This window comes from Ammospiza caudacuta, chromosome 10 (genome assembly GCF_027887145.1).
Source record: "Ammospiza caudacuta isolate bAmmCau1 chromosome 10, bAmmCau1.pri, whole genome shotgun sequence".
Taxonomy (NCBI): Eukaryota; Metazoa; Chordata; class Aves; order Passeriformes; family Passerellidae; genus Ammospiza; species Ammospiza caudacuta.
In genome coordinates this window covers 16,647,622-16,675,122 of record NC_080602.1, presented here as the reverse complement: position 1 = coordinate 16,675,122, position 27,501 = coordinate 16,647,622, and the positions used below count along the sequence as shown (strand labels likewise).

Genomic DNA, 27,501 nt, shown 5'->3' with positions numbered 1-27,501 from the left:
CGTCAGGGCCCGGTGCGTGTTGCCACGGCCCGGTGGGTGCCGTCAGGGCCCGGTGGGTGACGCCGGGGCCCGGCGGGTGCCGCCAGAGCCAGTGGGTGCCGCCAGGGCCGCTCCGGAGCGGCCGCCGCCGCTGCCCGGGCCGCGGAGCGAGGGCCCCGCGCATGCTCCGGGCCCGGCCCGTCCCCCGCTCCTCCCCGTGCCCGGGGCCGCCGCCGGGGCCGGGCTCGACCATTTCTGCGGGCGCGGGTTCCAGCGGCCGAGCCCCGGGCAGCGGCTTCCCCGAGCTTCAGCACCGCGGGCCGGACAGCGCCCTGCGGCCCGGGCGGCTCCCGCGGGCGGCTCCCGGTGCGAGGCAGGCCCCGGCCGCACCATGTTCCCCGGGCTGGCCGTCGCGCTGCAGGTGCTGGCGCTGCTGGCGAGCCGCGGGCACGGCTTCCCCAGACCCGCGGGCACAGGTAAGCGCCCGCCCCGAGCCTTCTGCCCTCTGCCGCCGGTGGGGAAACTTCTGCGGGATAGACATAGGGGATGGTCAAACTTTCCTGCCGCTGGGCTAAAAGCAATGAGATCCTAAGGCGGCAATATTCCCGGTGCAAGACACCGATCACTGAAGCTGCAATCTAATATTAAAGTGAAGGGAAAGGTTTTGTTACAGGGAAAAGCTCTGAATTTTTTCCGTCTTTTCCAAGCAACGTTTTCATCCATTCTGCATCGGTGTCGGCACAAGTCTTTGCTTCCCCCAGTCTCCCGCCGTATTCTGGATGGAGGAGATTTTTAATCTCTTGCTTGTGCCAATCCGATTATTGCTATTTTAGTCAATCTCCTTCGGTACTTTTTTCCCCAATTCGTGAGTTTTCTGATCAGAAGGAGGTTGCTGAGTCTATATCTGTATTTCTGTCTTCTGCAGAACCTCTCCATCTGCCCCAGTCATGCTTTGTTTAAAGGTTTGACTTTTTTTATTGTGTTCCCATTTTTCTAGGAACACTGAAATTTTTTTTACAATGAAAAAAAAAATAAAGGATGCATTTGGCATCCTATTTAAGACACCATGTTGTACTGGAGAAAACTATAAATTAAAGAAAAATGTCCTGTCTCTTTGTAGTTGCATGTATCATATAACTGAGGGTATATATATACGTATGTGTGTGTGTTTATTCTAGATAAAGCTATACACAACAGACAATTAAGTGTAGAAAGACCTTTGGAAGAACAGGTAAGTGAAATAATAATTATTTACAAATTTTTTTTTTTTTTTGAATTCCTATAAATTTTTTTAGCCTTTCATGTACTGGATCCATGAATATCATTATGGCTAATGAATGGGTGAAAAACAGATTTGTCAGTAAAGTGACTATTGATGGGGTTAGATACAAAATAGGGTTTCAGTAATTTTTAAGAACTGGCAAATAGGCTTTCACTGTCCAGCATTCTGAAAGCAGGTTGTTAGCTCCAACAGCTCACAGATATACCATGCCTTTCTATTGATATCCTATGGGAATATAGCATGAGCTTGGAATGAAGAAGGAAAATGTAACTTGCATTTATCTTAAAATGCAGCTTCTCATATGGTCTGGTTCTGATCAGAGGATGGGTGGTACTGATGAAAGTCTCCTGTGCTTATTCCTGTTCTACTTATTCGGGCAAACTTCTTACTAAGAATGAAAATCAGGCATTAAGCCCTCTGCTAATACTGATAAATCAAGAGATCACACATTTTATTCCTTCTACCTGTTTGCTATTTTATTTGCTTTATTTTTGTATATTAGATTGCTGAAGCTGAGGCAGACAAGAATAGGAAAATAGCTCCCACAGGTAAAATATCTCTCCTGGTTTTATAACAATATTCATAACGGTATTCAAAGAGGTGTAAGATTTTATGTTATGTTGATATTGATATATTTTCCAGAAAACAAGCCAGAGTTCAGGAATTATTCCTTTGTTGATGACCTGAACCTGCTCAAATCAGTAGCAGAAAGAGAAAGGAATGAGAAGGAGAGGGAGTCAATTAGGAGCTCTTTGTATGAACAGCAAGTGGCCCTTGATGATGCAGACTCCACCAAGAACCGCAGGCTTGTGGATGACTTTGACTCCACTAAAAGCGGGCTGGATTATAAATTCCAAGGTATTCCATAATCTTTCAGTGACTTCTAGGTTAGATTTCTCTGGCAAACTGATTGCTTTCATGAATGTTGCATTCACCACAGAACATGAGCTCTGTTTGTTGCTAGAGTGAAGTTTCAATTATTTCCAGTTGCTTGTTGTATTACAGTTAGGTTATTGAAACACAGTACAAAAGAATTGCTCTTGATTTTAACAGACTTCTGTGGAGGAAAGTCTAATTGTGTAATTTGTAATGTCTTTCAGCAATTTCGATTTGATGGAAGGAAAATGGGACATATTTTTGGATGAAAATATATTTATTCTGGTTTGTGAGGAAGCAGCACTTCCATATGCAGCTAAATCATGTATATTTATTCCAAATATTATGTGCAGTTTTAGATAATTCTCATAATCACAAACCTAGAAGACATTACCAAAGGCCAAAGAATACTTGCCTTTGCTACAGGAGTAGTTAATTGACTTGTAGTTTAAGTGAGTCTTCTGAGAATTGTAAGCAGCATTTAGCTCAGGATATTTTTAATTATATCAAAGTATGCTGATCACAGACCAAAGCTCACTCATTGTATTCCCTCTCCCATTGTCACGATGATATTATTTGCCATAGGTAACAATTGCATAATTAAAAGTTAATTTGCTGAAATTCAAACAAGATTATGTTTGTCATGAACTGTTTTGATCTAAATGGCCATACAATAAAAGTAGATAACAGGAAGACACAAATAAGTGGATATGGAAATTCTACCAATATTTTCTCTAAACAGGAAAGTAAGATCTTAAAGTTCATCTCTGCTCTTTCAGAAGAGCCACTCAGAAAGATATTTTTCAGATATGGAAAATTGACACAAAGAACAATTTAATGGCTTACAAAGTGTGTATCAAAGTATATTCCTAATGTATCAAAAATGCATTTTTGTTCAGAAGAGAAAGAGATGTGGGCAGATTTTTTTTATGAGATGTTTAATCTAAACGAGTTAGGACGGACAGCACACAGTAAAACTGTAATCCTTTCAGACGACCCAGATGGCCTCCATCAATTAGATGGCACTCCTTTAACTGCTGAAGACATTGTTCAAAAAATTGCTGCAAGAATTTATGAGGAAAATGACAGAGGAGTGTTTGACAAGATTGTTTCAAAGCTTCTAAATCTGGGGCTAGTAAGTATCTTGGTAATCGTCATTTAACTGTGTTGTGGATTGGATTAATGTTCTTTCTAAAAACAATTCAGACGCACACTTTGTCTGAAGTGAGTGGGGCTCAGGGTCTAAGCAAATTTCTAGAGCTTTTGGGCTTGCTGGTTGAGTTCTGCAGTAACATTGTTGTTCCTGTGATGTCTTTGCAACAAAATAGGCCGAACTGCAGAATGTTTCTCATGTTGAAAAACATTCACTGATTGTACTCCTCCCATCTCTGCCCTCATTTTTCCTTTAATTTGTCTTCTGATTTTCACTGAGTGCTTTTCTATTATTAATTTATTTTCTGTACTTAAGGGGGAAAGGTCTGAGCTCATTCCTATCCACCTAATGCTGATTAGCATCATCAGCACACACATAATGTTTCTGGCTACTTGAGGATATTTTACATTACTGATTTTTAGGAAGAGTGGATTTGTCTCTGACCCCTGAATGTCTCAATGGCTTTAGCCATTGCCATTTGGGATCTTTATATTTTAAAATACTCACCTTATCTTTTGAGCACTAGATTTTGCAGCTGAGTATTGCACCCCACTGATTACAGAGGGGGCTGTGGGACAGCTGCATGGGAGACTTCTTGTTCAAGTGACAGATGTTATGAAGCAAAGAGAAAACATTTTAATGATATCATAGAAAGCTGTTTGCTTTTCCCCCATTCTGTATTACTGAATTCTGTTGTAATTATTCAACTGTCCATAGATGTGTTGCAGAGCATATGTATTTCTATATACACACATGGACACACATATAGGGAGGTGCCACACTAGCAGCTCCATCTTTCAAGCTGCACTCCACTGTGTTAAGTCCTAAAGAGGTTTGGTTTGAAGGCTGTATGTGTGAATGGGTGGAATTTATGTGTACACACAGATGATATGTGTATTTCTATGAATATAGGTATAGGAGTGTTATAAATGTTCACATTTACTTTTCTGTATGTACACACAGATATTACACCTCATTTGGCTGTGCTCAGCTTTGAAGCAAGCATACAGAAATCTATTTTCATATTGATATCAGGTTTCATATTGATGTTTGACCTAGAAAAAGCACAGTATCTTATAAGTACTCTGCACAAATATTTTAACAGATCACAGAGAGTCAGGCCTATACCCTGGAAGATGAAGTGGCAGAGGTTTTACAACAGCTGATTGCAAATGAAGCAAAGGATCGTGAGAAGGAGTCTGAAGATTTTGATTACCCTGCTAGCAGAGCAGATAGTGATACAAAAGAAAAGCAACAGGAAAGAATGGTAATTTCTTAGCTAATAATTTTGTCCTGCTTGCCAAATGGTACTAGTACTGTGCTCTTTAGGAATAGTTAGTTCAATCTGGAAACAAGAGGTATTCTTAAAGAAATTCTGTCTGATAGAAAAAAGAATCATGGGTTAAAAATTTAAGATGTCAATTGAAATAACTGAGAAAATACTATAGTCTTCACTTTGCAATTAGGACAATGTTGGCATGAGGTTGTGATAGAAATTTTTGCTCTCTTAACTATCATCAAAAGCAATGTGCTTAAAGATTAATTTTTTTTAATTATGTCTTATGTGGAGACACCAAGCAAATCTGATCAGGATAGTTTCATTAATGGAGAAGTTGATGATACACTGGATAACACGTGGTCATCATCTAATGTGTTGGAAAGAAGAAATGATCTGCCTTCTGAAGATAATTTCGAAGACCTCCAATATTTTCCAAATTTTTATGCATTATTAAAAAGTCTTAACTCAGGTGAGCTATTCGTGTGGTTACAGAAATATTAGGAAAAAACTTTAAAAATTAAGATTCTTTTTCTCCTCCTCTTGTCTCTTCCTGCACAGCTTCCCTAGTTGCTTTGAAAATGTTCTGTAAGATACATAGCAGAAACTAATTTGATTAGTGATCTTGATGGCAAAACACTGGCAGGAACAAAACTCCGAACTGCAAAGAGTGTGATGTAGACAGCCCTTTCCATCTTGTGTGATTCTGGAGTTCTGAATTCTTTTAATTCCTGTAAGGATATGATGAAAAGCTGGCAAATAGTTTTCCCCAGAGATCTTTCCAGTAACATCCATGTCTTCTAAGCCAAGAGATACAAGTAAGCCACAGTAGGATCCTCACAGTGATGGTACCAGTAAATGAGTGTGAGCCTCCCAGCCTTTCCACAAACCACAGGTTTGCTGTTTATTGCAGTGAAAGCCCTGCAGTCTCTTCCTATTCCGGTGCTGGACACCACAGCTTCCAGTTATTGCAGGCAAGTCTGTGGCTCCTTGCCACTGCCCTGTGTCATCACCCTCTGCCCACGCCCACTCTCTGCAGCCACACACACTCTCTTACTTTTGTAGTACTGAGGGGGTGGTATTTTGTAGATCACTTGTCCTGCAGGAGCATTAATAATTGCTTTGAATTGTCCCCATGTGCACCTGAGTGGAGAGCTAAAATGAAAAACCTGAGGGCGTATTTTGCTCAAGTCCAATTGACAAACTTTAAATTCTTCTTCCTGTTCTTTTTAATTTTCCTATGGCAATTCTGCATGCTAGTTCTTCTCCTTTTGCTGCTCACAATGCAGGCAGGCATGTTGGGTTTAACAGGTTATGAAGCAAACAGGACCAGGCCCACTGCCTGCGCATGTCCTGCTTTATGTGTTCAGCTGTCAGGTTGTATCGAGCTGGAGGAGAGGATCCAGTTGCATCCTACAGCTGTGTGTTAAATTGCAGGCAGCAATAAAAAGCCTGTTCAGCAGCTCTCCAGAGTGGCTGGCCCTCTGCCAAGGTTGGGAGTGTGTTTCTGACTGTCCCTGACTGACAGTGCCCCTGGCTCTGTTGGGTCTCTCAGTGACAGCCTGGGCACTGGGGAAAGCCTGTGTGACTGTGATGGGGGAGTTTCACACTGCTAATGCAGAAATAGCACTAATATTGCTCAGCACATAAACACAGTGGGAAAAGAAAAGCTAAGAAGCAGTGGGCAAAACCTGATTATTTGTATAAAAATTTTTTTTGTATCCTATCCTGAAGTCATGATCCTTCCAGTCAGGTAATGCTTTGTTGTCCCAATATGCAAGTAATGGACTTGTCCAAGTAACAATCTCATTTGGGACACTTTATATTTTTGTCATTGAACCCGTAGATCTTGTAGGAGAGAAGATCTCTTCCATACAGAGCCAGACTGATCTACTAAATACTTCACAAACAAATAAAAGAAAAATGACATACTCTAGAAAACTCTACCTATATCTGCCCTCTGACCATCAATTTGAGCTGTCAGATCACTCCATCTTTGTGTGCTTAATCTGCTTAGCTGTAAAATGGAATTAATACCATTGGCCTTCCAAGCCAATGGTATCATTACACAGCCCCCCAAGACAAAAAGCTATGAAGAAGAACCTACCCCTGATGTTTTAAAGTATGTGCTTTGCAGGGACAGCTTAAAAACCAAACATATATGTAAGTTCTCATTCTAATCCAGCACAGCATTTTCTCTTTTAATGAGTAGGTCATTCTTGATGCATGAATTTTGCACAGTTTGCACAACAGTTTTTCCAAGTTACCTGAAGGTTAACTAGTTTTGCTTCATCTCCTCACACAGAGTCAGAGACAAAAGAGAAAGAGACCTTGATAACTATCATGAAAACCCTGATTGATTTTGTGAAGATGATGGTTAAATATGGAACAATCACACCAGAAGAAGGAGTTTCCTATCTTGGTGAGAGTACATACTTTATACTACTGTTACTAATGGTGTGTTCCTCCTCTACCAGCAGTGATAATTATCTTCTCATCTTCCTTGCTCTTATGAAACCTGTTTCAGATTTGTTCATTGAAAATACTAAAGCTTTTAAATGATTGATCATTCCCTACAGCAATGTTCAATTCCATACTGCTTTAATATTTCCTATCTAATGAAGGAAAGGTAATATATCGGATATGCATTTAGAGTATTATTACACTTTTGTATCTGTGAAGCACAATTTATTTCAATGACTTTATGTCAGGGGAATATTAGGGTCTTCTCTGGTCTATTAAAGTGGGTTAGGTACCTGCATTTCCCAGAAATAATCCAGCACTTCAACTCCTTTAATCTCTCACTGTAGGTAGCTGGACTAGATGGGCACCTTATGCTAAGTTTATCCACCCAGTAAAACTCCTTTCATCTATGAAGAGTGTTACATGTTGGCACAGGAGCAGATTTTGAGGCACTCTTTCCTGGATCCATTTTAGAGTCTTTGGCTGTGTAGGGTTTGTAAAATTGTTACCATTTCCTGAAGAGGGAATTTGGAATGGCCTGGTTTGTGTCTCACACATATTTCCTGGCTTTGACAAACACTCTTCTATTCACTGTAGGCAGCCTGTCTAGTTAAACAAGCTGACCTACAGAAGAGGGGCTCATCTGTACAAACTTTGCACAGCTCTTACATTTTTCTGAAGTATTTCTGGTCTGGATTAATCTAAAAAGTTTTTGTTTGCATCAGGGAAATTTCTCAGCTTCATAAATCAGCCTGTCACAGAGAGATGACTGGCAATGGTTTTTCTACATTGCAGATACTTGATTGATGAAATTGTAACTGTATGGATTGATTATCAATTACTTGCCTACAAAAGATCCAGTGAATTGTGACTCACATTCAGTGCATGATTGCACTTCCTTTCTAAAGAATTCATGATATATCTGACCCAGAAATCTCCTTGAATTTTTGAATATTTGGACAACTTATGCTTCAGTCCATCTCTCTATTTCTCTGTCTGCCAGCACATCTAAAGAAAGATGCACATAAAGAAATGGTTGATTTTAAGCACAGTGGTTTCAGTGTCCTTCTAGAAATGTAAATGCTATGGCTTAATCAGATATTGCCAAAACTTAATAGGCTAAATTCATCCCTGATGCAAGACCATGCAGATAATGGAATTACACTAGGAGTGCATTTTTCCTGCTAAAATTCAGGGCAATTGCTCACATTGACTTTTCTTTGAGCAAATAGATACTGTAACCCTGGAAACAAATTGCCTCGATGACATAGTACAGAAGGCAAGGATTGGGTTAAGAGTTTGAGAGGTCTGATTTAGTCTGGATTTAAAGTAAGACTATCAATGATGTATCCAGACTCTGCCTTGCAAATGAGTGATTTATGCAGAGATGGATTTTGTGCTCCATCCAAGCACCTTACTGGAATGGAAAAAGCTTTCTCATAGATTCTCAGGTTGCTTCTGTGGTATTCTTTTTTTAGACTTGCTGTTGAGAAATTGCTTTAAAGCTGACCTTCATTTATTGAGCTAATACTCTCAAATAATGAGGAAGAGCGTCCACAAGAGCATGTTAGCTTCTTGCACTGTCCTTAAGCATGGCAGCAGTTTTATTGCCACTCTTACTGAATTACAATTCTGTAATCTGTCATAGCTGGATAGGTACTGTGTATCTCGGTGCAGTTTGGATTAGGAGATTGATACACAGCTGTGGTTATTTATAGCAGATAAAGGAATTAGTATGAATACCTGTCAGAGAGAAGAATCAGTGTAAAAAATTGGCAGCTTTTCGTTGTTTCCTCAGTCTACAATCAGTGAGCAGATTCTGTGCTACTTGGTGGAAAATACCTACTGGGTCTGTGCAGATGGATTACATCCTCTCTCCATTTTATTACAGTAGGAAACTGCCTAAATTAATTTTCCCCATTCTGTGACTGAAGCCATGCGTAAGCTAAGCCTCTGAATTATACATTCAAAATGATAAATCATTTACTGAATCCAGTCACAAGGTGCAGCTTTTTTGCCTGTCACAGGGGTGCAGAGACAGTGAATTTGAATGCATATACCAGTAACAGCTGGCTTGGGATTTGGAAACCACAGCATTATGTCATCATCATTGTATATTACTCTAGGGGAAAGTATTTTGCTGCAGCAGTGACTGATGTTATTGGGTTTAGCTTTAAGTTACAAAGGATCTAGCTGCAGTGTGGTGCAGGAAAAATGCAGATGCACTTACATGGAAAAAAGGAATAAGTTTATTTTTTTAAGACATATATTCAATATGATGTAATACATATTTAAAGGTTTCCATATGCTAAATGTAATCTGTAACAGAATACAGAAAGCCCAGATCAGCATATTCATATGTATGAATCAGGAGAAAAAGTAATGCCTACCTTTTACAGTATGTGTTCAGAAAGTACAGCTCTGGAAGCATTAAAGAGAGCCTGTAACAAACTGATAGAAAATGTGTGTTCACCTTATTTGATAATTATCCTGCTGTGGCAAAATGCCACCATTTTCTATCACTCTTTATTTTCTTAGCTATGAATGCTGTTAGAGAAAGCAAATTCTTCTGATAAAAACTCTATTTATAGTAATTATGTAAACTATAGTTTTGTAATAGATTTATTTTAATAATATAGCTTAGAAACAGGAACAAATTATTTCAGCCAGTTTGTTCAGATACTGCTGTAAATCGTCTCCCACTAATAAGACCAAAATAATGAGTGATTTTTAGTACCATTCTAGGAAATATTTGCAATCAGAGGCTTGGGGCCATAAAAATACAGCTTTCAGACATGATAGACAAATTCTTAAGAGACAACAGTGTGTACACATGAGTCCTTTTTACACAGTAGATTAATTATATTCTCCTGCAGTGTGCTGCTTACGCAAAAAGATTTATAGCAAATGTATTCATTGCCACCCCAACCAAGTGAAAAATATGTTACTCAATAAACTATTACCCTAAAAATGCAGATTAGTTATGTGCACATTGTAGCCTTGTGTGGAGTTCTCATTTACTGAATAGCACATGAAGCACAAACTTTTGCCATCACTACTTCCCTAGGTCATAGATGCATCTGTGAGATAGAGAAATACTGTGTCTTCCACAACTGGAGAAAAGGAAGGGGCAAAGGACTGGGAAGAAAATTAGGAACTCTGTGGCTTTGCTCTATTTGAAGGGCATCCCACTTTTTACCTCTTTTTGGTAAAGTATTTAGACTACTGGAGCCGCAGTGTAGAACGCACAGCCCACAGCAGACTAGTTGAGGGGCAACCCCCCTTTTATTTAGGAGGGAAACAGAGAAATCATTCCAGTGTTTGAGTCCCAGCTGCCTTCTTCCCTAGCCCAAACCAAGGCCACCCCTCACACCTCTCCCTTTGGCTCTGACTCACTGTCAGAATCCACACTGTCCCCCGTGACTGAGTAGGAGACTGTGTGTGTTAGAAATGGGCAAGAACAGATGTCTCTGTTTACCTTCTCCACCCTCACATCATTTGTTCTTCATGGACAGCAGGGAGAGGACCAGGCTACAGGACACAGGAGCGCTGGGAGATGGATTGTTCATGGGGAGGAGTACGAGCCCTTGTTAGTCTGATCCTTTCCTAAAGAACTGCTGGGATATGGTTTTATTATAATGCTGTCTTTTAGGCAGACTGAGCCTGTGTGAAAGGGGAAGGAGAAGAGGCAGAAAGTCTCCTATGTTGATTTTTGACATGTCCCTGCCTCTCCACACTAAGGAATATGAAATAGTTGTTGCATTCATTCTTGGTACCTCCCACAGCTCCACTTCTCATGGAGGCAAAGCTCTGTGATTTCCCCATTGTGTGCCAGTGCACAGTAGCCACAATCTGGCCTTTTCCTGGGAGAGGAGAACTTGTGTGAATAATGTGACTAATGCCTGACATTCTCATCAGCACAGATGCTGCAGGCCAAAGATCTGATCCTGATATTTGTTTAGCTAGCCAAGAACAGGCAGAGAGCCAAGAGTGTGAGGCAAAGTGCAGATCACAGCCCACTCTGGCATCATCTTTCCTCTCCTCACTGTGGCCATAAGCTGATGCTCCCTGATGCAGACTGTGATTTCAGAGGGTGAGGGAAGGTCTGGCTAAAGCACAGCCAGAGGTTACAAGTGGAATATGGACAGTGTCATGTGGACCTTTTGTTTATTTTGACCTTGTATTTCATGCAAGGAACCATTCATGCATAATACCATCTTTTTCTTTTTAAAAATCCTTTTTTCCAAAGGTCTCTTTATTGCTACTGCAAATTTTCTTCATAAACATTAAATTATTTAATAAATTTTCCCCTACCTTAATTTGCCTTTTAGTGATTTTCCTTACCCAGTATTTATCATGTGAGTGATGCATACAGCTGCCAGTGGGAGTAATTTAATTTCAGGCAGCTCTTTGCTATTTATTTTTTATCTGATGAACTAAAGTCACACAGATGCCAGTATACTGTACCATATCTGAAAAGTAGAAATCAGAGACACCTCAGATAGCAAAAGAGAGCTGAATATGGAGGAGCAGCAGTGATTCTGTAAAGTACATGCAAATAGTTAAACCCAAGATGAATTTGCATGGAGATAAGATAAAATTATGTGGGGACAGAGAGTGTGCAAAGATCCCAGGCAAGACTGGAATCCAGGAAGTATATTGATTGCAGATCTCACTGCCCCTTTATAGCTGTTCTTTCTGTAACCTCCTCTATGTCTGTCCCCTGCTACTTCTGCATTTCAATAAACACATGAATGTGGTTTTTTCTCCCCTACTTAGATCTTACCTCCTATTTTCCCCCATTCAAACTCACTGCATACTAAAACAAATGGGTGGCTGTGGTGTGGAAAGTCTGTGACCTCACAGTTCTCAAGACCAGGACCACTACGCAATACAGGAAACTGAGCATCACCTGAGGGTGACATTGTGTGTGAGGGTGTGGTATTTTTGTATCCACAGATTCTAAATCTTCTCAAATATGTTTTGGGAGAGATCCAGGAGTTTTAGTCTCACTAATTGCTTTTCCCACCACATTACATGACTATCAAATCATGTGTTCAAGAATCTAAATAAATACTTTACAGTTCATTCCTTTGCTTGTCACTTTCTATAATTTGAATTTGCAATTATTTCTTGCAAATATATTGCCTCTTCTTCCATTTCCCTTCACTGCCTCTTCTGTGCTTTCCCAACTGGATGGAAATCTCCATCTTCTCATAGTATCTTATTTGACAAATATATTGCTTGGTCCCTGAAAATCCAGGTTTTGCACCTTCCCAAGTGGTTGGTGTTTCTAAAGGAGGGCAAAGCTTTTATTTTTTCTCACTGTATTTAATATCTCCATAAACCCCTCCCTACTTTCTGAATTCAGAGCCACTCTGTTGACAGTTGAGCTCTGAGACCATAAGTTTGAGATTATTATGTGGGTGTGGGGTAAAGAAGGTGTCAGTGAACATTTAAAACTCCATCCCACTCCTGCAGGAGAGGCAGCCTGTGCTGCTTCAGTCCCAAACCATCATGCTTGTGAAGGGCATGCTGTGAAAACACAGAAAATGTGTGCACAGGCCACGGGAAAGGATTAGCAAAGGACTGCACCACCCAGCTCTAAGAGACCTGCAGTAATGCAAAAGAAATGCCTGTAGAATATTAAAAGAATAAATCTGAGAAATAGCCTGTGAGGTAGGGAATTTAATAAGGATGATAAAGGAGATTTGGTCAGAGCTATGTTTACCTCAAAGCACATCTATTTAATTGTGTTTTACTTTTGGAGTTGCTTTTAACCTGATTGTCAAGTGATACTGCTGCTGTCCTAATTTCAGATCACTCTGACCATCTCACCTGTAATCTCTTTACAAGTGATGCCATGAGCTGAGACTTGTCACCTGGTGTGTCACTCCTCATGGCAGCATTAGGCTTCAGACACTCTATCACATCAAATCAGTCAAACTGGGAGATTCAGAAAGAAAATTCCCTATCTTGACATGTAAGGCAGGAGCTGGAGAGCAGCAGGAGATTTGCAAGGCTGAAACCCATCTGTAATTCCACAATGGAGGAATTTCTCTTGTTCATCACAGTTTTAGTAGTGACATATGCTTGATACACCTATAGCTGACCAAAGGTCAAACTTTGCTTTTGGCTACATTGGGGAAAATCCAATAGATATTGACAGTTCTTGGACATGCACTTGTCCAAAAAATTATTCTTCCCATAGAATAGTCCCAAGCAAATGCTGAGATTTTTCACAGATGGAAAATGGCCTTGCAAACTCTTAAGGATCATCTACAACAGGAGACAGAAAAGACCTAGGAGAACTGTGGCTTCTTAATGCCTGAAATAGGTGCATGTCACACAAGCAGTCTTCAGCACAAAACTTTCCAGCTGAAGCAGTTGGAGTGTATGAACTCTTTAGGTAAATTTATTTTTTAGCTAGTGTTAAAAGTGATCTTAAGTACCTTGATGATCCATTTTCTCCTTTAATAAACACAGTCTTTTTATGCTGTATGAAAACAGAACAGCAAAGCAGGTCTTTATGTGGCAATTTAATGACAGAATGTCAGCTTCAGTCAATTTGGTGAGGATAGAATGTGAAAGGACAATTATGCACAAGAAAGCCCTTTGCAGGAAAATTTGCAAGAGTCTGGAAAACACCATGAATCTGTCTATTGAGAAAGGTCCATGTCAGGCTTCCATTACCAATTCCATTAAATACTCAGATGGATATGTTAGTTTCTGCCTCTCTAATAAGAACATAGTAATTTAGTTTGTAATAGTTATCCGTGAAGTATCTTTTCCCATGAATTTGGAGGGTGTAACCACAGTACATTCTCCTAGAGTAAAGATAAAACACTCTGGGTTTATGCAGTTCAGATTTTTGGATGCCCAACTTGAAGGACTTCAGAGTTTCAAAACTGCTGGGAATTTGCATTTTCTGGTGGAATTAAGAGCATCTATCAGTGTGTAGGAACTGGGCCTAGGATGTCTCAGAAAGCCTACTTAAAACAGAAGCCCTCCTGCAGCATGAATGCTCCAGTGAGTCACCCCAGATCAAAGAGCAGTTAGAAAGTGAGGCAAGGCAGAAAGCAGATCTTGTGACTCTGGTATCTGCTTGGATGATGAGATTATCCTGCTCTGCAGAAAGCTGTGCCAGAGCACTGACCTATTTACCAGCCTGGGTCACTTCCATTAGCTCAGTAGTTATTGTCCTGTTGTTTTAATTAGTGCCATTTCAAATAAGTGGCCAGCCGTGTAGAAAGGTCAGTACCTTTCTAAGCTCTTCCTCTGTGCAAATGAGGTTGCCAAGGAGACAAGACCAGAACAGTAATCAATCCCTGTTAGACCTGGCCAGGACAGCGTTGCTGAGCTGCTCACAGGCACAGCTCACTCCACAGGATGATTCACTCCATCAGTGGAGCTCAGAGCAAACACTGCTCAGCCCTGGCCGGGCCACACATGGCAGGTACAAACATGTTTTGAAACAATACCAGCTGTTAAAGCATTACTTTTGATGAGGAGCAAGAGCAATAAATCCTGTTCAGGAAGAGCTGGGATTATCTGGCAATATTCTCTCTAGGGTACACATCAAACAAGCCCCTCAAACATGGACTCTATCACTCAGGAAACGCAGCTGATTATAAATGTTCAGATCCATGCTGATGTGCCATCCAGCTGGCAGGGTAACTCCCCCACTTCTCTTGTTAAATGTAGTGCCTGTTAAAAGGCCTGTCTTGTAAGTGTGTCTACATCCTGACTGACAAAACAAAGCTTTGACAATGGAACACAGTGATCATGGTATTCAGTCTGGCTTTAGGGGCAAAGCTCAGGTCATTAGCATTGCCTCATTTCCCTTCATGGGGCTGGGAAGCAATTCTGTACTCACCAAGGAGTGATAGGGAACTCACATGAAATTGTTACCCAAATCAAAGGAACTGTACAATTCCTGATGCTATTTACAGAAGTGAATAAATCATGGAGGAATATGAATCCCATTGCCTGCAGCAGCACGTGCTGTATGTGGATATATGTACAACTTTTAAACACTACAATCTATCAACAGAACAAAGACTTTCAGAAATATCAGCATCAGACATATAAATCTAATGATGTGTTGGCAGGTTATTAATCTATCTCTTGGTGGAGTCTTTTTATTTCCTGCTAATAGGAACTTACTGCCTAAATGCAGACATTTTAAAGGAAGAACATGAAAGGCACTTATATACGTGTAAAATTTAAAATTTTTAAATACTTTATTTTTTAGAATTAAGCCTAATTTAATAGATCGTGCTGGATTAAGCTCCAAAATGAGTGACATTTTTGCATTTGCATGAATTAGTGAAGGAGAATAATCTATTTGTTTGAGTTTACAAAGGGTTTTCAAGCTCTTAACTATGGAATCTTATCCAAAAAAACTATGCCTCTTGCAACAGAGAAATCCTTATATTCCTGTTGAAATACTAGTATGGTACTGATTCAGGATGAAAAACAGAATCTTAAAATGAGCTGAAAGGGATATTTACAGTCCTTTCAATAAGCTTTGGATCAAGTGATTAGTGGGGCATCAGTCCCACCACTATAATTCTAGCTTGATTTTATTTCACCGGGATGTCTGATCCGGCCTGTAACACAGCCCAGACCTGTTTTGGTTAGGGCATATGGGGCAAGGTCAGAAATCACATTAAAGGGGTATGTATCAAATGAAAATAGTCACAAAAAACCCATGATGTGATGTAGAATTGAGAGAGTGCAATCAGGCAGGGTGCCAACAAATACTGCTTACATTTTAATTTTATGTAAATAACAAAATATAGAGGATGCAGGCAGACAGGATTATGTGATTTCTCATCAGATAGGAGGCACAATTTCTTATGCTGATCTGCCACAAAGAGAAATATTCTTACTAAAAAACTACTCCTTAGGTTTCATGCTGAGTATCTTTCTAATGGAAAAAATGCTCCCAGCTGATGGATAAAATATTGGCCTTATACAGAAAATATGATTTAAAATATTATTAGCATTATTATATTTATTCTGCCACAGTTCCCACATCACACACTGAATATTTCAGCTGTTTATATAAATGGAATTTTGATAAATTTCAAAACTAAATGTCTCAAAACTACCCACCAACAAGATAGTTTGTATGAAATTTTGAATCCATGTTTAACTGAACCTTTAAAAGATAATAAAAGGAAGGAAAATTCTACACCGTGTCCACAATATGACTGAGGAAACGTGGCAGGTAGTAGGTGATCTGTATTTTGAATATCTACCAAGTGTGGTACCAAAAGGACTTTTTTCCCACATAACCATACAATGTTTATATCTGAAACATCCATCTTTATGAAGAGGTGCTTTTACTTTCAAATTAGATTAATTCAGCCCTGAAATTGGCATGGAAATACATTTTCAAGTCTTCTAGAGCTGTATACATGGCCTTGGCTGTGTAGTTGGTTTTCAGGTAAATGCTTGACTTCAACAACTTTAGAAAGTATTTGTTTTCATCTCTTCAATTTACATGTTTATTTCATCTAAATATAATTTCAAACCTTTTACTAGACATTTTTCTAATGAAACCATATAAAATCAAGACACACAGGCTGTCTGGGATAGTGTTTTCCCACCAGGATGAAGCACATATTTCATAGTCTTGTCTTTCTTGTGAAGTTAATTAAAGCCTTTCATTGTTTTCATCAGAATAAATTGCTACAGATAGTCATCAGTATTTTGTGACTTACATGATTGAAATATGGAATAGGAATATGATGCACACTTTTACTGATTTTATGCATGTTGGCACTATTTGGTACTCACATTGTCATGATTCAGTTGTTAATTTTTTAAATAAGATTGATCAATATTCCAAATTTGTTTGTTTTTTTTTAGCATTGGCTCTGCATTAATTGTTCAGGGGCAAGGATAAAAGCTGTTCTTTAAGATTTCTACTTACCATTCACACTGGGGTTGGGGAAAATGTGGTATGGATTCTGCATCTTATCCACTGGAGAATAACTGGGGTTTGGTTTTGTTTTGCCTTGATTTCCAGAAAACTTAGATACAATGATAGCTGAGCAGACAAAGAAGAAGCTTGAGAACCCTTCCACTAAAACCAGGACAAAACTAACAGCAGGTACTTAGTCTACAATTTTCTTTTCTGGAATAACACTTTTTTTTAACCTATTCAGTTAAAAGTATGCTAATTGCTTTGGCAGCCTGACTGCTTGTTAAAGCCACAGTCTCCCAAGGACCTGCACCAAGCCACAGCTTGGTTGTCCAAGCACACAACAAGAGAGAAATTTTCACTTAATTGCCCAGTCTTTGAGAAGTATATTCACTCTCTTTTGCTTTGCTGGAGTCCAGATGTAACACATATACAAAGGCAAACTGTATCAGTGCTTTTTAATACTAAAATAATAATGAGAAAGCATTATTTGTTGACTTTGAATGTTGCAAATGCAAATTTCACAAATTTTTTCTCTGCAAAAAGAAATGTGCCTTTGCATTGCAGTCACCTGTATTCAGCTATGGTTTGTGAGAGCAGAAACAAGCATTCCTCTTTCCAGAGGTCTGGAGTAGAGATGACCTTTAGGAACCTCTTTGGGACAGGCTCCAATGAGGCTCTGCCTCAACCAGCACTCAGAATGCTTTATTTGCCAGGACTGTATTGATGTGATTGGGAAATGTTCCTGGACATTTGATACAAAATTCTTTGCTTTTGTTATTTTCTTAGACAAGAGCAGTGAAGAAGCAGACAGTACAAAGGAAGAAGCAGCTAAAATGGAAAAGGAATATGAAGTTTCAAAAGATTCTACAAAAAATGAAGGACAAAATGCAGCGGGAAGCAGTGAAGAATCCAGAGGTACAGAATATTGCTCTTCCTCCAAGTGATTGGAGTCTTTTCCTCTCTTTGGTATTGATTTTCCATGGTGTTAGCATAAATATCTTCAGTCTATAGTCACTGGGAGTCAGTGTGCAAGAGCTTGATTTGGAAGTGTATTTATCTGCCAAATTTTAAACATATGACACTACTTCCCTTGCTGAGCAGACATTCACAGAATTCAGAGACCCCTTTAGAACAATAGGAAATGCAGTTTGATCCAGTAGTGCAAATAAATTTTGCTTCTTTGCATCTGTGGCTTTTCAGGATGGCCAGAATATTCAATATTTGAACGGGTCCATTGATTTCTACAGTTTGTAGAGAGCAAGCTGGTACTCAAAGGCAGTGAGGACTTCTGCAGTGATACAATTTACATTTCCCACTGCCAGAGGTTAAAGGTTATCAGTAATCAACCCATTTTATGTAACATTGAAAACATTGCAGTAAGTTAGTGTCTCCCTAAGCAAATGTAGCACAGTAGTACAGTTATTTTTGTCATGCCTCAGCATGACACGTGCTGAATTACACTGGCTGAAGTCTCCTGGGTGAAAATCAGCTACTCTATCTGAAAACAAATCTGCAGGGGACATTGTGCCTCCTTATTGTGCTGAACTCTTGAAGGAGAATGTTTGTTGGTGCAGAAACCTTTCAGTGAGTTCTTATTGCAAAGAGTACAGCATAAGCATCTGTGTTTTGCAGTCAGTTGGTTAAACAAAATTGCTTCTTTTGCACCTGTGCTGTCTGATGCTCTTACTTTTTGGAATGCAGTGTTTTCACTCAGGCTGCTCAGTAATGAATGGCAGTAATCAGGACTGCAGTAGATTGTAATCCATCAGTCACCTGGTTCAGCTCTGTGGGCAGTGCACTCACAGAGGGAAGGTGCCATTTTTTCCAGCAGCTTATTTATTTCAACATGGAAGAGGAAAATAGCTCAAGGTGGCTGTCTGATTTTACAGTAAAGAAAAGTTATCTCAATACTTTTTGGTAGGAAGTGATAAATAACACATTTTGCTTGTCCCTTGAAGATTTGTCTTTTCAATTTGATTGAGGTTATTTTCCTTTATCTTCAGCCCAATAGCTTTTTAGAAATTCAAATTGGATCAGTATTTGTTCTTTATCTCATCATGCAATGCCCTTAACTTACTGTAAAGTTACTGCACTCCCAGCTCAAAAATAAGGGTGTATCTAATGTTGTATCCACTTACTAACAGGAGCAGACATGTATAATTGGCAATAGTAATCTTCTACACACGAATCACACCAGTTTTTTTTTATTCCTGACAAATGTAAGAACATTACATCAATAAAGCTCCAGCCAAGCTAAGAATTCAAAATCCATTAGCTGGAATATTTTCTTGGGGACCTTATTAGGTAATCCTTGTACTAATTGTGTCCTGTGTGCTTTCTGGTCCAAAAATAGCCATGACTTTAAATTTCAACTGTAACAAGGAGTTATCATGGTAATTTTGATACCTTTTTTTCCTCAGTAAATACATTTGAAGTTGTCTTTCCAAAATATTACAATTGTAGGTTTGCTGTATGCTGCTAGTACTACTGTATGAAGGAGTTTTGATACTGAAAGCTCTCAGCCCTAATTAAGTCATTCCTTGCTATCTCAACAGCTTTTTCTTTGCTGAACAATTATGATGATCAAAAAGCTACAGTTGTTTTTAAACCCCATATGCAGTTACTGTGGATGCCACCAAAAGTTTTGTATAAAGATCAGAAAAACCACGATCCTAAGTTTGTGTATGACTAATCTTGCACAGGCAACACCTGCTAACCATCTCTGGGAATTTGCCTGACTGAGTTTGACAGGACTCAGGTTTTAAACAGAAACTAAGAATAGTTTTAATCTGCCTTTGCTGTGACCAACTTCACCCAGTTAAGCAAGCTGCATCAATCATTGATGTAAGTGCTTGATTTCTCTCTCGTCCTTTCCTCCAGGGAAATCTGAGGCATATTTGGAAGCAATCAGGAAGAACATAGAATGGCTGAAAAAACACAATAAACAAGGTAACAAAGAAGGTATGAAGTAAAAGGTCTTGACATTGGGGTGGGCACCATATGCATTAAAAAGCAAGTAATTTCTATTGTGTTGTGTGACTTGTGTTATACCTTTAATAGTAATGTGAAACTGTGCTTGTCTAGATTATAGTGATCATTAGTGGTGGTAGAGTTAAATAATACAGGTCATGTAAAAGTTAAGCCAATGAACATAAATAGTGAACTAAGGTAGATTAATGTTAACTGGGTCGAATGGCCACTGGCAACAAACCCAGAGAGGCTGAGCAGCAGGGAGTCACTCTTGTGCTGTGCATGCAGTCATGGTGGGCTGCCTGTCACCGGGTCTAGTCTTCATTTCTTAGCTCATCACGTTGTTTGATTATGACCTTGTTGGTGAGATAGATGCATTTGAAGTGTCTGGGTATGTCTAGAGGAGCTCAGTGCATCTGTCTAGCATGCCTGCACCAACAGCAACAAGTCTGGCTCCACAAGCAGGAACAGCTGAGATACAAACTTATGTCAGTAGCACTGAAATACATTGTATTACTGCCCAAATCAACTCGAATGGCTTGTAGCTCTCACATGCAAAGCTGTGTAGAAGGGAGCAGTGGCTGAAGCAGCTGCACAGGGTTTGCTCTCCAGCTGTCCCAGCATTTGCCTCTTCCTCAGAGGCAGAGCTGTGTCAGAGCTGCCAGCAGGGGCAGAACAGCAGCAGAATTCCTCCTTTATTTCTCACAGATTTTTATTCCTCCATACTATCTTTTCCCTCAAGTTCTTACATAAAGCCAGCCTCCCATCCCTGTTCTCTGCCCTGGCTGTGTGTTCTGCCATGGCCTGCTCTGGAAGTGAAGGTTCCTAGCCAGGGGATCTGTCCCTGGGCTGTGACTGGCGCCTGGCGAGAAGGATCCTTCTTGCACCAGCCAAGCAGAGGGTGATCTGAGATGAGATTAGCTTTGGGTCATCTATCCATCCTCTCTGTGTGTTGAAGTGTGTATGAATTCCATTTCAGAGATGAGTGCATGCCTACAGCCCAACACATTCATTTTTCTGTACAGAAGCTGAATGAGGAAAGACTATAAAAAAAAACCATTCCCCTCTCTCAAATCACTTCCACACAATGACAGGGATAGCAGTTAGCAGCAGTGCTGCATATTTGCTCAAGAGTTTCCCTGCCAATTTTAATTAATGGTTCTGTTTAGCAATGTACTCATTGATGTAATTAGATCTCCATCATGTGTGATTATATCTCTGTATCCCACATGCTGCCCGAGCAGCCCCTTGCTCCTCTTTGTAGTAATCTTTCTTCTTCACTGCTGCAGTCTGAAAATGGCTGTGACTGCAGATCAATAGCATTTTATCTGCCTGTGAATGCATGAAGATATATATATCTGTGTAGATGGATTTTCATTTGCACTAAAATATTTTTATTGTCCTCTGGCAATGGAAATAAGCCTTAAAGTGAGTGCAAGTTATGACAAAATTAGAATAGTATTCTTACTCTTCTGATACATCATCTTTATTGTGCTTTTTCATACTCTTTATTTTTGAAAATGCTAATTCAGTTCCCCATGGATGGTGTTAAAAGTACAGTCAGGGTAAGCTTACCTAACTATAAATGCATTGCAGTGTTTTTCAGTGCAAGATTAGGTGGTGTTGCTGTGCTCATCAATCATTTCTCCACTTCCAGCTGGCACCTGGGGGCTGGCAGAAAAGCAAGTCTCAAAGTAATTCATGTATTAAAATGGCCAGACTTTCCCAGCCCTACTCATGGATTGGGTTACTCACCAAATACTCTTGAAGAGGTTTAGGTCTTCTTCAAGCAAATGTTTGTGGGTCCTTCATTTTGTATGAATTCCAGCAGATATTATTCATTCAATGACTAATAACCCTGGAAATGTTGATTTGCATTTCTGCAGTTTTGGAAGTATCAATTGCCTATTTAGGAGGCTGGTAAGCTTGAGTAGCTGGGATGATTTAAAGATAAACATGTCAAAAGCCTGGATTGTGGGCTCATTTACATTTCTGTCCAAAGTTGGTTTTGCCTGTTTACAATGTTCAGACTCCATGGGTCTGTCCTTCACATCTCCCAGACCTGGCTTGATGCTTGAAACCATTGCAGAGCTGAGCATTTAACCAGTACAGGCAAGGAGGATGAGGGGGCTGTTCAACAAACACTTAGGTACTTCAGGGCTTCACACCACTAACAGCAGCCATTTCAAAATGAAAGTAAATCCTATAATTAATTTCAATGGCAAATGGCTTCATCTGAATATGCAAATAAGAGCTCGCTTCATTTACTGGAGCTGTTTCACAGCTCCATGTAATGCTGCAGCTGTTGCAGTGAATCAGCATCCAAGGCTGATTTTTCTAATTACAATAGATTCTAAATAAGTATTAGAAATTGGCAGCTATCAATTTCTAGGAAAAAAAACAATTTAAATTGCTGTGAGATATACAAATTAGCCTGAATTGGATAATGTCATAATGGTTGTAATCCCATACAGGATGTTTAGAAATCAAACCTTCACATCTCCACATAATAATCTTAGAGTTAGAAAAAGTATTCTAGAAGTAAAACAAGCACAGATATTTTGATTTGAAAAATGTGGATATTAAATTAATTTAGTGTATGTTCTTCATTTCCATTCCTTGGTATCTTTCAATGGAGACCCTCATTCTGTCAAGATGAATAAAATCTCTCATCCCAGTTATAAAATAGCTCAGTTCTATTTGTCCCTGTTACTCATACAGGATGGAGACACAAGCAGGTTACATTCTTGTGAATAATGACAGTAACAGAGCAGAGAGGAAATCCTCCCCTCAGTACAGCAAATGGCAAAATTCCTGCTAACTCAGATATGGAGAGAACACCTCTGCAGGAGTGGGGAATGTTGAATATAAATTTTCTGTATTACTAATTTGAAATTGTCTTATGCTTTTATAAAAATGATCACAGGCATCAATTTGCTTCTTAGTATCTTTCTATTTCTGTTTTGGTCAATTTTTGAAACCTAAAAAAACACAAATTCATTATTGTCTATTTTGTCAAGAATGCGAAGTTTGAAAAAAGGTTCTTCCACATACTGCTGTGTGATGTTATACATTGGACATTGCAAAATCAGTTTTAATGTATTCTGAAGGCTCTGTCTGTGGAATAAGTAATTTATACTGAAAAATTCAGAATGTATTCATTCTTGTGAAATATACTAATTCATTTAATTTAGTATGAACATTTAAAACATTGCTGTTCTTCTGATTCTAACAAATTAGGCTTTACATTTATCCAGTTAATTATGTAACTGAAACTTTGTTGTGTTTATATGTGAATATACTGAATGTGCTGCCAGAGTCACAATAGGTTTGCTTTCTATGTTATTTGAAAAATTGCTCTGCAGTAGAATTCTTTTCATGGAAAATAGTGATGCTCTCCAGCATAGGAAAAGTCTATTTAATGCATATGGTGTGAATCAGGCTGCATAGATGCTCTCATCTATTGGAAAAGGAGGAGGGATCTTTCAGCACTCAGTTGCAGATTGACAGAGGAAGATTGTCAAAAACTGACACTAACACTGTCACAAAGGCTGCTCACTGCAGTAGTTTTCAAAGCAGAATATTATGTTCTGTATCAAGGTAAATAATTGTATTATTTTGATCTATTTTCAGGGAGTTGCTTTCATTTCCACTACAATGGTAGTAAGTGGGAATTTTACTGGGATTTCAACTGGAAATAGTCTATTTAGTACTTTCTTTTGATTCAATGACAGTTGTGAAAATAATAGGGCACAACAGCTTTTGCTGTGCAGACTAGAACATTAAATCCCTGGACTGGAAAATATTCTTGCTGTAGCATTTGATAGCAATCAATCAAAAGCAAGGGATTATTATTTCTCTTGGATAATAAAAGCAGTGTGCTGTGTAAAAAGACTTTGTGCAGATATTTTGTGCAGATACTTTGTGCAGATTATTTTCAGGTTTTTTTATGTTTTCACAAGATGTACTTAGAGAAAATTCCCTTCATGTTTGATAAAGTGCGTTGGTTGGATAAAATGTACGATGACATTGTGTCTTAGGTGAAGCAGTATAATGGCAATGACTCATTGTGCAAATGAATTCTTGTTTTTCAGACTATGATCTTTCAAAGCTGAGAGATTTCATTGATCAGCAAGCTGATGCTTATGTGGACAAGGGCATCCTGGACAAGGAGGAGGCTGATGTAATTAAACGCATCTATGGCAGCCTGTAAACGTCAGTGACTGCCAAACCTGTAGGAATCTAGTCTAGTTCCCCCACTCCTGGCTCAATGACTTATGATCTGTTAATTTGAGGATATCATTAGAAATGCTCTGTTTACATTGTACTGACAACTCTAGACAGAAATGAAGAGCTGTAGTGCTCCATTCACTTTCTGCATACTGTATTTTCCTACATTCACAAATCAACCCTAAACACCAAATTCTGACACTGAATTTCTATTTTATAAAGTAAATATTTCTGTAATGCTCTCTTTGATTTATTGTTTGTGGTTTACTTTTGTAGCTAAACCAATCATTTCTGATGGAAATTTCTTTTAATGCTGCATTTTTTTTGCTTTCACTCAACAAGCTTTCTATAGATGTAACTATGTAAAGGGGCATTATTAGAAAATAGTACATAGTTCTCTAAATAAAGTATTTGAAAATAATTTACCTATTAAAGTTTTCATTAATCTTAATATTATTTTATATTCATTTATTTTGGTTTTAAATACTAACACTTTTTTTATCCTTTTTTATTTCTATATGTAGTATTCTGTAATGTGGACTGTAGTGTCCTTAGCTAATTGATAAATCTTAGACATTACAATTACCTTCCATATTAGAAGAATATTCTCTTCTTCAGCATGTGTGAACATTCTCTTTGCACCATTTGATGATTGTGCATGCATAATTAGTTGAATTCCTGATGTGAATATACTGATAGCAAGTGTAAATAGCCATTGCTTTCTCTAAAGAAAAAAAAAAAAAGAAAGCAATTCCAGTCATTTTGTATGGAAAGGGAAGTTTGCAACTAGAGATGGTTTTTTTAGGAACAGGAGCCCTGCTTTTCAGAAAGACTTAAAGAATCTATTGTATCTCAGTATCTCTGAATATCAAGGCTGTGATTACTGATCTCTGTTCTGTGCTGAGCAGTATTATCTTGGAGAACTTATTTTATTTTATTGGCCTATATATGCTAGCATTAGCCAAGAATTTGGTACTTCCCAAAGAAACAAAAAGAAAAACAAAAATGTCATCCTCATTCTTCTTCTTCAACTAACAAAGTTTTGGAAGAATGGTTTATGAGGTCTTTTACCTCAACGTGAGTGGATAACTTTATGTATGAAGAACTGACAAAGCAAGATCAAAGGTAAAGAAGCATTTAGAATGGTAAATTTCAAACAGAGTCCCAGAAGATGTAAGGCCTTAGACTCAGTTGAGTAGAGGAACTCCAGGAAAGCCCTGTACTCTTTACTTACAGATTCTTCATTCATGACTGAGGTTATCCCTTCTCTGTTGTTTTTTTTTTTTTTTTTTTTTACTTAAGTTATCTCTAAGATTGATACAGTTAAAAAATGTAATCTGGAGCAGACCAGTGTATGGAGATACTGACTTAGAGCACTGCCTGCACAGCACAAAGTTGTCTAAGTGTTAAGTCACTCCCTGGGTCATTTCCTTCCTCACAGCTAGAGATTAAAGAGGAGGAGATTTGAGCAATGTTTCTCAGCCAACTGAAGTAAACTCTGGAATCCCTGCAAAACATAAATTGTCAACTGAGCATTATTGATAATCTGCATTAAGTGAATGTGATAGCACTGAGGTGTAACAGCATTACTCCTTGCAAACTGATGGAACATAAGCCAGTGAATGTTTTCTAGTGTCCACAAAATACATCATCACTGCCTGCTCATACACATCCTGACATGAATCACTGAATTGCAGTATCAGTCACTAATGGTAAAAACCATATTCAAAAATGTAATCAATGTAAGCTTCCTCTGACAAATAGTCCCTTAGAAACTCTATAGAAAAAATTAGGAAAAAAGAATTAATGTTATTTTAAATCCATACATTTGTTCTCATCCAAACCCTCTTGTTTGTTTATTATTTGCTGTTGTTCCCAAAGATCCGAATTTCTTAATGTCTCTGTAGATCTCAGTTGCATTCTGCAACAGCTTCTGACTTCCTTTCTTAGGTAACCATCACATGGGAATAGCAAACTGTTTCCCAAATTTGGATTTATGACAGAAATCAGGAGGATGGTAACTAACCATAGACCTCTACAGATAGGGAAGCAACAGGGACCTAGGATCTGCACTTGAAAAAACAAAAAAGGACAAACTGTCCTTCTCCAATGACTACTTTTAAAAACACCCCGAATTTCCTTCTCCTGTCAACATGATGAGTAGTATAAGAATAATTTCAGTTTTCATTGGAAGTTAATTTCTTACTTTGTCCTCTCACAAGTCTGGTACTAAAGGGCAGATGTCATCGACCAGTGACTATGAACAGTGTGTGGTGATACTTGTTAACCTCTCAGTTTTGCAAATTTTATAGCTTGAACAAAGTATCAGTGCCATAACTTAGGAAAACAAAAACCCAACAATGGGTATGCCCTGATTGTATTTCAGAGTATGCACATTCTTGGAGTTGTTCTGTACTTACCCTGCTGCTGTGCATCCCTGGGGGCACACATGGAGACAATTGGAGCAGCCTGATGAGTAGCTGAGAACAGGGCAAGCCTCTGACAGATAGAGCAGAAATCACAGCTATGGTTCCTCAAACTAAATTCACTTTTCATCCTGCCCAAGCCACTAGACTTGTTCCTTGAATGCTTCAAATACTGGTTCCATTGCTGGTACATGGAATGAGCATCTATCTGTACATCACACCTTTCAGAAGCAGACAGTGAAACACAGGCAGCCTGATGAATCACCCTGCATTCCTCAAGGGCTGTGACTTACCCAAAATAAAATCAAACCAATGATGCAAGTTTCAGCTTGCATCACAGATCAGTAGTTAGTTTGCAGGGAACACTTGGAGCACGTTAGGACCTGACATGCACTGCTGTGTGTTTAGCCATTAGTAAATCATAGTGCTTGCTTTCTTCCTGGTAAGAAAGGTATTTTCAACAACTGCACATCTCTGTTTCAAAACTGACAAAAATCGGTTTCTGTGTTGTTTCTATCTCTGCTGGATCCTTCAGAAATCCTTCACTTCTAAATTATGACTGAAAATGTAATAAGTACAATATATATGGTATTCACCTTTTGAGCTTTTCTAATAGACTATTGTTTCTGATACTGTACTTTATTAAACACTTTACTACAAGCTACATTAGTGTGCTGCTTTTGGTGGGGGTAGAGTTTATTTCTCCACAGTAGCCAATTTAGGGCTATATTTTGGATCTGTGCTGGAAACACAAATGCATTGATAACACAGAGATGTTTTCCTTTCTGCTGAGCAGAGCTTGCACAGAGCCAAGGCCTTTCCTGCTCCTCACCCCACCCCTGAGGTGGCTGGGGGTGCATAAGAAGCTGGGAGGGGACCCAGGCGGGACAGCTGATCCCAAATGCCTTA

General features: G+C 39.0%; 1 protein-coding gene across 3 annotated transcripts; it reads left to right on the top strand.

The window, feature by feature from the left end:
* Nucleotides 1-237: 237 nt before the first annotated feature.
* Nucleotides 238-27,252, top strand: SCG3 (secretogranin III). Of its 3 annotated transcripts, none has more exons than XM_058811287.1 (12): nucleotides 238-455; nucleotides 1,158-1,210; nucleotides 1,764-1,809; nucleotides 1,904-2,119; nucleotides 3,130-3,272; nucleotides 4,396-4,557; nucleotides 4,861-5,038; nucleotides 6,872-6,988; nucleotides 17,069-17,152; nucleotides 17,753-17,881; nucleotides 19,847-19,915; nucleotides 24,031-27,252. In XM_058811287.1, the coding sequence occupies exons 1-12, from the start codon at nucleotides 371-373 to the stop codon at nucleotides 24,147-24,149; spliced, it is 1,401 nt and encodes a 466-aa protein (XP_058667270.1). In that variant the 5' UTR covers nucleotides 238-370; the 3' UTR covers nucleotides 24,150-27,252. The 3 variants fall into 3 exon arrangements, with proteins under 3 accessions (XP_058667270.1, XP_058667269.1, XP_058667271.1); XM_058811286.1 differs by having other exon boundaries at nucleotides 19,847-19,927; XM_058811288.1 differs by lacking the exons at nucleotides 1,158-1,210; nucleotides 1,764-1,809 and having other exon boundaries at nucleotides 279-455; nucleotides 19,847-19,927.
* The last annotated feature ends 249 nt before the right edge of the window (nucleotides 27,253-27,501 follow it).

Coding starts and splice junctions, on each gene's coding strand:
- SCG3 (XM_058811286.1), top strand. CDS start 371: ATGTTCCCCGGGCTGGCCGTCGCGCTGCAGGTGCTGGCGCTGCTGGCG. Junction 5,039..6,871: donor ATTAAAAAGTCTTAACTCAG/GTGAGCTATTCG, acceptor CTCCTCACACAG/AGTCAGAGACAAAAGAGAAA. Junction 6,989..17,068: donor AGAAGGAGTTTCCTATCTTG/GTGAGAGTACAT, acceptor CTTGATTTCCAG/AAAACTTAGATACAATGATA.